Source organism: Sminthopsis crassicaudata, chromosome 4, assembly GCF_048593235.1.
Source record: "Sminthopsis crassicaudata isolate SCR6 chromosome 4, ASM4859323v1, whole genome shotgun sequence".
NCBI classification, from domain to species: domain Eukaryota; kingdom Metazoa; phylum Chordata; class Mammalia; order Dasyuromorphia; family Dasyuridae; genus Sminthopsis; species Sminthopsis crassicaudata.
Window position 1 is genome coordinate 152,910,029 of NC_133620.1, and position 13,379 is coordinate 152,923,407.

The following is a 13,379-nucleotide window of genomic DNA, read 5'->3' on the forward strand; positions in this document are numbered from 1 at the left end:
TGGAAAAGAATTCCCTCTACAACATATTCAACCCACAGGTAGATGATCACAAGGATCCTTCTTAACAACTCACTGTTTAACTAGGGACCAAATTGCTCCTTCTCTTTCCTTGTTACATGTGCTGCCTTGAACACTTGTGTAGTTTCAACATGAATCCAGCTTCTCACCTATCCAGTGTCACTGTGAAGAATGGTCTGAGCAGCAAAGATATGGATAGGGAAGAGAAGAGAAAAGAAAAGGCGAAGTTTCAAGATAGCTACTCTTCCCACCTAATTGCTGTGAATATCTTGGCAGAGACTCTATCCCACTACCTCTTCCCTTCACTTATATGAAAAGCCTGTCCTTTCCCTCACTCCAAAGTCAAAACCTCAGTATTTACAATGAAAGACACAGACTAATTTTTTTCAAAATGTATAATTATTTTTAAAAGCATTTAGGTAAGATTACAAAATGCACATTTATTTTTTTATATACAAAGACCCATCAGTATTATCCATATTGCTTGTATTTCTCCCTATAAGCAGAGTAATTTTAAATAAGCAAATCCCTGATTGCTTAAAATTCTGTTAAGTTTCCTCTCAACTGTTCTTTTTACCTTTTCTGAGTCCATATTGTTAACATGGAAATTTCAGAAAAGTCATTTTCTTGTTTCTAGAATAAAAGAATAGGTGGGAAATAGTGTAATCAAATTCTCTTTTAAAGTAGCCAAGTAAAAGGGAACGTGTTAGCTACCAGATGGTAGTAATGAAAAAGTTAACATTAAGGTCCCTCCTAAGAGATCTTAAAAGAGAAACAAGATATGGAATTGGTGGACCCAGCTTGTAAAAACGTTACTGAGGAGAAGGCAGATCCTGGTCTCCCTCCTTTGTAGTTCCGAACCTATATAATCTAGCTTCACCAAGATGGTACCACCACCATCACCATCACCCACCATATCAATGCCAACAACAACAACAACAAAAATCAAAAGCATTGTTGTTTGTTTGGAGAAATGTTAAAAATACTTTTTTAACAATTGATCGACAAATGAACTTCTACTACGCAGCCTATTCACAAGGTCTGTACTGTTCACCATCCACAAACTGATAGGGGTGTGTGTGTATTTCTTGGATTCATTTCTTTCACCTGAAGGCAAATGCAAAAGTATGTACTTGATTACTACCAGTGAAATAAAACATACTAAAATAACTGGCTTAAATAATATTTTTAGACAGAAATGAAAATTGAGAGTAATGCACTTCAAGAAAGCCTTTTCCTTCCATCCAGAAAAATCATACCACTTAAGAAAATTTAATGCTATGTAGTGAATGATTATTTATAGTAATTGTCAATTACATTGTCTATTCAATAAATCAAGATATTAAACTATGAATCAAGTATAATATAAATAAAAATAGATAAGATTGATGGAAAAAAAGCACTATTGACAAACAGCTAGTTTTTTTTAAAGCATTCAAAAACAATGTACACTCACTTCATCAGTGAGTTCTCCAAATACTGTTAAGACATCTATCAGAAGACTTGCAGTATAGAAGGACTTGATCATGTTTCTGCAAGAGAAAAACATTTGTTCTGTTTTTTACTGGGTATATTAAATGCAGTTAGAAGCACATATTAGGAAAGCAAAAATTACAAAAATATAAATTTAAAAAATTCAAAATTAATACATTTTAGAGATAAAGGAGAGAAACAATCTGGAGAATATGCATAACCTTTTATAATTCAGGATCAAGCTAGAGAAGTAAGATACACTTTTAGCTTACATTAGCATAATAAACATTCTACTTGCTACATTTGCAAAACATACCTGTGGCAATAAGGTATCTTAGAAAAAACATTCAATCATTTAAAATATCTATTTGAGGTAATTTTCTAATATAATTCATCAAAAATCTTTATAAAAGTAAAAAGCAGATTTTTATTATGGAAAAAATGCTAAACATAGGATGATTTGTGAACAAAAGGCTAGAGCCATATTAACAGTTCATCAATTTTGCCCCAAGTCGAAGTACCATTGTAAATTTTTTTTCCCCCTGATAATGACTTTGTAGCTAAGAATGCAGTAGATTTAAAATTGGACCTGGAGTCAGAAAGACTTGAATTCAAATACTGCTACAAATACTTACTAGCTGTGTGAATCTGGGCAAGTTATATAACCTCTGTCTGCCTCAGTTGCTTTATCTGTAAAAAAGGAATATAAAAGCACCTACTTCCCAGAGTTGATATGAAGATAAAATATTTGTAAAGCACTTTGCAAACCACAAAGTACTATGTAAGTGCCATTATTTTAAGGTCCATATATAATTTTTTGCAAGACACTTAAATCCTAAAAAAATTGAAAGCTAAATATAAAATTAGTTAAATGTATGGGAGAAAACATCTCCAAAAATATATATAAAACTAGCAAGATCATGTTTTCTTCGTTTTTTGCTTACTTGTGAAATCTCCCAGCACGATCTTCATTGTCAGCATAAAGGAACATTTTCAAAGCATAATTCTCCACATGGGCACAACCAACTATTTCTTGAGTAATAGCTTCATTATCACCCAATTGTTTTTTAAGCTGAAATAAAATCAGAAATTATTCTTTTAAGGGGAGGTCCCTTAAAATAACTACTTTAGTGATTAAATCTAAAAATAAGTAGGGAAAGAAAAATATTTGCATATGTAGCACCCCACAATTACTTTAAAACACGATTAAGTAATGCCTAAAACACAATATAGAAATTCATTTAAATGTTTTAACTTCTCTCCTTAAAAAAGAAAAAAATCAAACCCATTAATTTTTGGTGATAAAATATATATCATTATGCAATATAAGATATTTTCATTAAATAATAGTATATAATACAAAAAGACTGTTTACAATTAACCAAAAAAGAACTAAACTTAGAATCTTAAATAGAAGACATGAAGTCATTGTAGTTTTATGTATCTTTGTACTTTTCTTATGTAAAGCACTTTGTGCAGTACTTTATAAAAACACAATTTAATGAAAAAGGTGCCTCTATCTTCCTATTTTGACTATTTAAAAAAAAAGTCTAAAGATTTAAAAGCATAAATGATCTGAGTACTGTACTCTGATTCAAAGGCTTCTTTTCAAAGATGTTTAGAGTATAAGAAGCTTCAGGTTTCCAATAAAGTCAGCAAAGCAAATGATGCAGTTATAGTTAAACAGGTGAATTTACAGCTCCTGAATAGACTAACTGTCTGGATTTAAGGAAATCTTGGGTTTTTGGTAGAACAAAAACAGAAATAACCACAAGACAGTAACTTACAGTTTCTGTACTGCCAAAAGATTTTTCAAAGAAGCTTTGAAATCTAGACTGCTGTTTTTTTAGAGGGAATATGCAATCCTGTAAGGTAGTCATCTATAACTAGAAAGTGTAGCAGAAATGTAAGTAACTCATAAAAATATAGTAAACTTGAAGTTTTAATGCAAATAAGCATTATAACATAAAAGTACCTTTACTTTGTCTAAAGAATAAACTTTTCCCCTTTGCTCATTATCTGGATAGCATTAAATTGACATTTCTTTTTCCCTTCAGTTTTACAAATTAAATATATATATATACATATATGTATGTATGTATATATATATACATACATACATACATATATGTATTTATATATATGGAATTACTACCAACACAAAGACTCCAATGTAAAAAGAAAAACAAGATTGTAGAAAATATGGTAAATTTCTTAGAGATTTAAATATACTAAAATATAATTTAATAAAATAAACAAAATTGCTTCATTTATGAACCCTCTTTTTGTTTTCTTCCAAGAACGAAAAAAAATTTACTGATGCTTTTTTGTCTATTAATATCTACTAGTCTATACCCTCTGAATAGAAACTGTGTGCATGTGTGTGTCTATGTGTGTGTGAGTATGTAAAGCAAAACTAGCCAATACAATTTTCAAATATCTCATAAACCAACTGGCAAGCCAGCCTGTTTACAGTAGTAGCAAGGCACTTTGTCATGGAGAAAGGATATGGCAGGTGTCAGGTAGGTCAATAACTAACATGGGCTCAACAGCACTTTCACTAAGACTTCAGTGGAGAGATCCCAGAAAACTACACTCAAGAGCCCCAGAAATGATATTATTTCCCAGACTATTGGTCTGCTTCCAATCTAGCCCCCACAGAAATCACTGAAAGTTCTTCTGGAGAATGGGTTAGGAAATATTCCAGCCAGACACTGGAGCATACAAGGATGAAAAATGACACAGTTCTTAGAGTTTAAGTGTTGTCAATTACTTTATTTTGTATATTCTGTTTTGTGCAACATGCTATACATAAACCCTATTCAGTTAGTAACAACTAGATTAAAAATTTAAAACTGCAGGTAATAATTTTTAAGCCTTATTTTACTTTAAATGTGTAATCATAAATGTACATGTTTTTCAAAATGCAACAAGTTATTCTAAAGCAAACTCTTAAATCACCTTGCATACATATCAAAAAAACTTAAGAAAATGGAAACTTAATTTACAAAGAAAATATACAATGAGAAGATAACCTACTTTCTAAAATATGTAAAAGAAAATTCTTTAAAATATTCTTCACTAGTGCAAAGTAAGACACTGTAACTTTTGTCATCTTTGTATTCCCTAGTATTTAATACAGTGCCTGGGACAGAGAAGGTATTCAACAAATGTTGATTCAATTTATTTTTTCAGTATTTTAAGAGATCCTTTTCATTGGTGTGGGTATGAGTAAAATAAGATAGATGAGGGCAGTAATGCTTGTTACTATTTGGTTTTATAAGTATATATTCCTAAGAGTGTGAATTTTAAAATATGTAGCCTTTCCTCTTAAATACTATACGTACTAGAACTGTTGACTAGTGAGGCAAAGGAAACATGACAACTAACAAAAGTTCTAAGACTTATTTTAACATGTTCAAACATTAATTATGAAATGAATTACTAATTGTTACTTACAGCTTCTAGCTGATCCATAAGCTTTGATAAAAACTTTCGGCATTCGGGAGTTTTACTGTCAATTTTCATTCCAGTTTGCATTGCATATAAACGACCTTTAAAGGAAAGGAAAAATAAAATGAGCAATACCTAAGCAAATCAAAGCAACAGGGCAAAAATGTTTTAAATAATAGTTCAATTTATCTATTGCACTGAGAATTTGAAATAAGTTATAAAATTTTCTGCATGAAAAACCAACATATTGTTGACAGAAATATTTTTGCACACTTGTTTATTTTTGGCACTATGCCAAATAATGATCAGTCAGTTACTATCCATTCTCGAAGAGGACCAAAATGACATCACTAGGTGGCTCAGAGGATTGAGCCCTGGACTTTGAATCATGAAGACACATTTTCATGAGTTTATGTCCAGCTTCAACACTTACTAGTTGTGAGATCTTGGGCAAATCACCATCAGCCTCAGTTTCCTTAACTGTAAAATGAGTTGGAGAAGAAAATGGGAAACTGTTCCAGTATCTTTGCCTTGGAAACCTTAAAAGCTGGTTACAAAATGAGGATACAGTGGAATAAAAGATACAGTCCCTGCTGCTAAGGGGATATAGATCTATAAAGAAATAGCAGTAAATACAGAAGGAATATGGATAAGAATACTGCTAAGACAAGGTTTGGAAGGAAGGGCAGGGCCATTTGAAACATTCAATTCAGCACATATTTGTTTAGCATGTTCTCCACAAAAGGCACCCTGGATACAAAGACAAAGACAAAAATAAAAGCAGCCCTGACTTCAAAGAGCCCACAGTCTACTGAAAAGTCAATCTATATAGAGATAAATTCAAGGAATAAGACCACTAATAACTGCAGACAACATGGGAGATTTCATGTAAAAATTGCAAAGGGGTAGAAATAATGTCAATTAGTCCATTTTGGCAGAAGCATAAGGAGTGTGTAGACATATAGCAGGCAAAAAAAGATTATAAAACTGTGAAAGTCATTAAATGTGAGGTTGAGGAATTTTCATTATTTATTCACTAATAGGAAGCACTGAATGTTTTTAAACACAGGAATGCCACAAGAAAAACTACATTTCAGGATGATGTCAAAAGAATAGAAGGATTGACTGGAAAAAGAAACTGGAGGGAGGGAAGTAAAGGAGGTGTTTATGATAATCCTGGTGTGAGCTAGCAAGGGCCTGAACAAGTCTAACAGATATAGAAATGGAAGGCTAGTTCGTAATAAAGTTACCTATAAAAAAATCCAATAAAGATGTCTCCAGTAGCAATATTTGGAATAAGAGTATTCTTGAAATTCAGGAAAAAAACAAAACAAAAAAACCCACTATCCTCTTTAAGAAAAAGTATGAGGGGCAGCGAGGTAGTGCAGTGGATAGAGCACCAGCCCTGAATTCAGGAGGACCTGAGTTCAAATCTGATCTCAGACACTTAACACTTCCTAGCTGTGTGACCCTGGGCAAGTCACTTAACCTCAGCCTCAGGAAAGAAAAAAAAAAAAAGAAAAAAAAAAGAAAAAGTGTGAGCAAGTAAGGTACTAATGTCTAACCACACTTAAAGCTCAAGAATCACTGATATTTGGAAAAAGTCAGCTAAAAACTTGCATTTAAAACTATCTAATCACTTACATGTGAAAGATTATTTTTACTTTAATTAATTAATGATATTACCTTAATTAATTGCCTCAGGCAATTGCTAAGAGTTCAAGTCCAAGGCTACTTCTCTCATAGGCAAAAACCAAACCAAACCAAACTAAACTCTAAACACCAATTAGTACTACAATTTTTAATATAATAAAATCTGAGAATAATAACAAATTGTTGGGGAAAAATAGAGATTACTTCTATAAAAAAGAATTATTTTCAAGTATATATAAGCCAAAAACCAATACCTTACAAAATGTTGTTTAAGAAGGGTCTTTCAGATACTTTTAAGGAAGAGATTAGAATTTGTGAGAGTATATATATTTTTGTGTCAAATGTATACTGATAAAGATATTTTAAGAATGCTTGAAAACTTACTTTCTTAACTGATTCTCCTGAAACTTAAAAAAAGTTAATCTTAAAAAGTTAACCAACACCGAAATTCCAAACTTGTCTTATTTAGATGATTAAATATCAGGTCAACAGAACCCAAATTAGGGAGGTTTTCCTTTAAGTCAGAACAACATGGAATTATCTAGTCTACCCTTGGTGCAAATGATCAGGAAACTGAGACCCAGAAACATAAAGTAAATTATTCAAGGTCACACATTCAATTAAAAGAAATTATGGAATTTAAATTAAGGTATTTAAACTCAAATTCAGAATTTCTTCTTTTACAGAAAAAAAAATCACAAACTAAATATTACTGAAAAAATTTTCATAAAATTAATTTTGTTTTACAATAGTGGCAAAAGGTTTATATAAATTGAAATGTTACACTACACTAAGACAAACAAGAAACATGTAGCAATTTATATGCAAAGAACTTCATGAGAAAGTTTATGTAAAAGTTAAGACAGATAACTGATGTTTAGACAAATTATGTTTCCTCAGCAATACCAACAAAGGTGACATAACTTGGCAAACATTTTTAAAAGTGTCCAGAAATAAATGTTATCTGTACTTCTAAATGAATATTTTTTCTTAAAATCAATTGGTTTTCTAGGGCCACAAGATGATGTACTTTTAAAATGGTATCCTGGAGATCTGATAGTTTACCTCTCAATACTTTGAAGTTTTTTTGAGAGGATATATTTGAGATCTGGATTAAAATGAGATATCAATGGTCATGTAACTAATTAGTTGTAGTCAGTATGAATCCAGTTGTGTTCCTGGATGTTCCCAATATAGTAGCAGATCTAATTCAATTTTCATTTATTTTAAATCTAAAATTCACTATTAGATGGTTAATTGACACATTAAATGAGCACACTGATTTTTCTAATTCAATTATGGGAATTTTAATATTAAAAATGTTCAACTGTGCAAACTAATGTGTGATTACTGGCACTGCTATACCTTTATAACATATTTTATGCCATTTGCAAACCTTTTGGAAATTTGACAGATAACATAAATATAAATATGACATATAAATAATATGCAATTTTAACTTACATATGGATGAGTAGTTGCTGATTCTTTTTGGCTTACCTTTTTACATAGTAATAATATCCAAGACACTCCCCTTATCTTTTCTATCTTCCATCATCTTCAAAAAAGACAGTGATTGTTTTTGAGACTCTCTCAATCGCACTGCCTCTGCATGAATCTCTTCTATGTATATTTGGTTTAGTCCAACTGTTTTCTTCATCATTGTTTCACTTCTACTTCCTCCAAAATCAGAGGTGGGTCTGTGATATTTTATTATCAGAAAAGAATTCTGAAATTTACTGTGGATTCATCTCATAGACGCAAAAAGTTCTAACATATAAAGTACTGAGTCACAAATCCTGAATGAATATTAATCTTTTTAATACAATCATAGACTACTTTAGAATCATAGGAAACTTGAGCTATATCAAAATTCAGGTCAAAAATAAACTTAACCACTTTTGTTTGTTTTGCCACGAGCTCATTTGATAATTTAATCTGTGTTTCTTCACCAATTACTGTCTCTGAATTTCTAGGAAGTGAATAAAACTGGTGAAACATCACTGACATAAGACAATGATAGAACCTTTCCTGTATAGAGTTGGGAAGTTATTTTTGCTGGCTTTGTCCAATATCTTATGACTTCCGGCCTTCCACACAATCCTATTGTTGCCTTGGTTGGTAATAAAAGCTAAGATTATTCTTCATTAAATCTCACCTGAATACGCAATTTTTGCATGAGGATTTTTTTTTTTAACATGACCACAGTTGATCACAAAATCACTAATTTAGATTCACATTTGCCAATAAACATAGGAATCAAAAAAGGGCAGCACAATTTGATTATTTTTCCTCTTCATTTTAAGAGAAATCCTAACTGATCCAGAAAATAATATCAATCTAAATGCTAGGGTCCAAAACTGGTGGGCTTTACTCTTCTTGATGGTAAAAAGAAGTTTATGACAAAAACTTCTGGCATGTTTTTTAATACTTCCTTCTTCATCTTTAAATGCTATTAGGTGGACTTTGCACACTTGAGTTTCTTGTCAAGATTTTTCTAATCGTGACTTTTTTTAATTAAAATTTTTCTTTACAAAGCATATGTATGGTTAATTTTTCCACTACTGACCTTGCAAAACCTTTTGTTTCAAATTTTCCCCTCCTAATAGAGGACCATAAATATTGGGGAACTCCGAGAAAAGTATACTTGAAGCAAAAATACTTATAACAGGGTGTTAACTAAGTGTGATTAATGAGATGATGGTTCTCTAGTTCACATATACTTAGTACTTAGTATGGTGATGTGTAATGGTTCTCTAGTTCACATATACATAGTATACTATAATGATGTAATCATACTGAATTATTTAAGGGCTGAGAGTACTGGAAATGAGACATTCCATCTGTAACCATCCTCCTGGTGGCTCTCCTGCCTCCTGTACTCCTCCATTAAGATCAAGGCCTAGCCCAAGACCTTCCAGAGAGCTAGCCCGAACATTATATTTTGGCACCCAATGTGGGGCACTGAAACATACTACATTTTGAGGCTCTGGACATAAGGACCTACATTCAGCAGTTCAACTGATGAGATCACAAGTTCAGTAGAGAAGTCCCTGTGACCTAGAAATAGGGTGAGTAAACTAGTCACTTTCATTTTTCAGCTGAAATGGGGCAAATACTAAGAAAAGAGCCTTCCCCACCCCAAGGGAAGTATGAGGAAGCATAGATAGGTTAATAAAGGAACAAGATTTATTGGTAACTTGGGAGCAGATTACTGACCTCTTAGAAATATTAGAGTGCATGTCTCCTTGGTTCTCTAAGGAGGAAAAATTAGAGCCAGATAAGTGGAAACTAGTGGGAGAGAAACTAATTGAATATTACAATGATAATGGTCCTGATTCAATTCCTAAGGAAACATTCTATATAACAACATAATTCAATTGGCTTTAAGGAATTCCACAAGTTTTAAAATAAGGAAAAAGGAGAAACAGCAGGAGGGGGATGGTACTGACAGAGCAGCTGAAAAGCATGAAGAATTGGACAAAAAGGATTTAAGTACAGTGCTGATGAACTTAAGGAGTGTGGTGCTTCTCAGCAGGAACTCTTAGGACATTCTCCATCATCTGACCCTCCCCCCTCAATTTTGCCTTCTTGAGTGGAGGGAGGAGGAGTGGAAGGGGCAGTGACATCATCAGCACCATGCAACAGCTTTATCCATAACCTATGACACGATTACAAAAGGCATTAGTTAAAGCTAAAGAGGAAGGACAGGATACATCTGACTTGAGAATAGAAGCATATCCTGTGATTGAAGAGTTTGACTCTTCAAGTAAAGAAAGAAGAACACACACTCCTTTTAATATGGAAATTATCAAAGATCAGAAAAAGGCTTGCACTCTTTATGGGTCTACATCATCTTATGCTGAGATGGTATTAAGAGAATTTGGCTTATGACATTTTAAGCCCTTGTGATTGGAAATCTATAGCAAAGACATGTTTAGAACCTGGACAAAACTCGTGGCTTTCTGAGTACAGTGAACTGTAGAATACAAACTCAATGAAACAAGCAACCTGGAGTTAATATACCAGTCACTTTTGAACAATTAGAAGGGTTAGGTCCTTATATAGACACTTTAGAGCAGATTAATTACCTTGTAGCAGCATATGAGCAAATTGCTTCTGCTGCTATCAAAGCATGGAGCACCTCCCAGGAAGACAAGATAGAGGGGAAACCTTCACGAAAATAGCTCAAGGTCCAAATGAACCCTTTGCTGATTTCGTGGGATGTCTGAAGATGTCTGTCATATGAACTAATGGTGAAAATACAGCAACAGAAATTATTATTTTTTTCTTTCTTTTTTTTCTTTATAATTTTTTTTCACAGTATATATACATGAGTAATTTTTTAAAATAATATTATCCCTTGTATTCATTTTTCCAAATTATCCCCTCCCTCCCTTTACTCCTTCCCCTTGATGACAGGCAATCCCATACATTTTACATATGTTACAATATAACCTAGATATAATATATGTGTGTAAATACCATTTTCTAGCAACAGAAATTATAAGACAACTTGCTAGAGAAAACGCTAATAAGGTTTGTAGATGAATTATACTAGGACTACACAAGAATGCTCCTTTAAAGATTATAAGACATTGTGCTACCATGAGCAGAAATACCTTTTATACTCAGGCTATGATGCAGACTTTTCAAGATTGGAACATGGGAAGACAGGATCCTTTTGGCAAAGGACTACCAGACAGACTCATCAATGCTTTCAATGTGGTAAAGTAGGGCATCTGAAAGCATAGTGTTGGCATAAAAAACAGGGTGGGAGAACAAAACCCAAACCCCATGTGCAAAATGCAACAAAGGCTTCCATGGGGCATGAGAATGTAGATTGACTCAGGGAATCGGGAAGTGGGACTTGGATCCAGGATCCTAGCTAAAAACACTTAGGGCATGATGTAGAAGTTCAGTATTCCAACATGATCAATCAGCAGAGAAGGAATCTGAGGAGGGAAAGGGATTACAATTGGAGAGAATAGAGTTGTATGCACCTGGAACTACTGAGATATCCCCTGGAGAGGTGAAATTTGTCCTTGTTCGGCCTATGGATCCTTGCCTCCAGGCACAGTAGGCGTGACCATTTCACTTTCTGAGAGTGCTTACAAAACAGTGTCCATCCATACACTGCTTTGGGAAACTGGAGAATATGTAGCTAATATCCCAGTCACTAATACAGGAAGACAATGTGTGACATCAACCAGAAGTAGTAGCATCAGGGTTACTGATACACACTCCTGATAGGCAATCTAGTGATATTTACTCAGATTTTGACTCCCAACCACAGAATCCAGGAATATTCTAGACTGCAGCTATTACAGCTGACTGTCTTATGCTCACTATCTATGTAAACCCCATTAAAAGGGTTGGTAGACACAGGTGCAGATTGTACAGTCTGGCCCAGTCACAGGCCAAAGATTAAAGCAGACACCTATATGTCTGGTGTAGGAAGATCAACAGCAGTTGAAGTTAGTGCTATCTCTTTGAGATGGATATTGGAAGGTGAAACAGGAGTTTTTACTTCCTTTGTAGTTGAAAAAATCCCCACCAATTTATGGGGAAGAGACATTTTACAACAGTTAGAATTACCATTGAGTACTTCAGCTTTTTAGGTAGAACTGCTATTGAAGGCCTGCCTGCACTGTCACTTGTTCCCATTCAATGGAAAATTGATACACCAGTGTGGGTAGAAAAGTGGCCCTTAGCAAGTGATAGAATTCAGGCCTTATTATAGTACAGGAGCAACTTGACCAAAGACACTTACAACCTTTTCTAAGTCCTTGGAATTCTGAATTTGTTGTAAAAAGAAATCTGGAAAATGAAGGAGGGCAGGCAATAGTAGAGAGGATAAACAGAGACATTATGGAGATGCTCCTCCAAAAATAAAAGACACTGGCTCTGGCAGACAGGTTTTATAACCCACCAGAAGGGCAGGGTCCAGTGAGAGCAGCTCCATTATCTTTAGATAATTGCCAAGTAAAGTGTGGAGAGATCCAGAAAGTGATAAATGGAAGGGACCAGATAGGTTAACTGCTTGGCTGAAACTCTTGAGTCAATGCACTGGGGTCGGACAATCGAGCACTTGAGGCTAATTACTAGTACAATACTCTATAAGAATATGCTTGAATATGCTTGGAAAATGGCCCTTCCCACTATCCTGTGCTGGCCCAATCATTTGGTGTATACAGAGAATTGTGGAAGGGACTAGGAAGTGCAGGGAGACTAGCAGGGTCATTTCTGTGAGAGAGACGAGGCCGTGAGGTTGCAGAGATCCTACGCATCCACTCTCTTCACTTCTACCTCTAAAGACCTAGAATAAAAACTTTTGCTTATCCTGCCTCCAGATAATTCTAAAGTATTGAGGGTGCTAATGCAGTCGCCACACTTTTAGGAGAGGGTTTGTTTGTATCTCTACAGATGAAGAAGGAATCAGATGAGTGACAACAAGCTATATTCGCCCTGTCCATCAGAAATAGAAAAAGAGAAGATGCTCAAAACAAAGGAAAAGACCCAAGAAACATCAGGTTCGTACCTCCATGTTAAATACAATATATTTCTGTAACCAACTAAATATGTGGATAAGTGTGTATTCTCTCTCCTTAACTACTTCAGATAAATGATATTGAAGTGTCAGCTTCTTTTTCCCTTTTTTTTTTTCTATGTCTACTTGAATGTCATACCAATGTGAGGTAATTTTCCTAATTTTCTTTTCTATTCTTTTCTCTTCCCATTCTTCTCCTAACTTCAAGATGTAACAGAATCATTTCTATATC

General features: G+C 33.8%; 2 protein-coding genes across 2 annotated transcripts in view; one reads left to right on the plus strand and one right to left on the minus strand.

The window, feature by feature from the left end:
• The window catches only part of VTA1 (vesicle trafficking 1), an 80,616-nt gene that overhangs the window by 43,350 nt on the left and 23,887 nt on the right, over positions 1-13,379 (minus strand). Inside the window, exons 2-4 of the mRNA XM_074309674.1 lie at positions 4,951-5,045; positions 2,436-2,563; positions 1,475-1,550 (exon numbers count right to left, since the gene is read on the minus strand). Of these exons, the coding sequence (XP_074165775.1) occupies positions 1,475-1,550; positions 2,436-2,563; positions 4,951-5,045 (299 nt within the window). The remainder of the gene's footprint in view (positions 1-1,474; positions 1,551-2,435; positions 2,564-4,950; positions 5,046-13,379) is intronic.
• NMBR (neuromedin B receptor) overlaps positions 1-13,379 on the plus strand; it is a 138,480-nt gene that overhangs the window by 29,327 nt on the left and 95,774 nt on the right. The window contains exon 2 of the mRNA XM_074309677.1: positions 13,024-13,130. The gene's annotated coding sequence lies outside the window, so the exon portion shown is untranslated. The remainder of the gene's footprint in view (positions 1-13,023; positions 13,131-13,379) is intronic.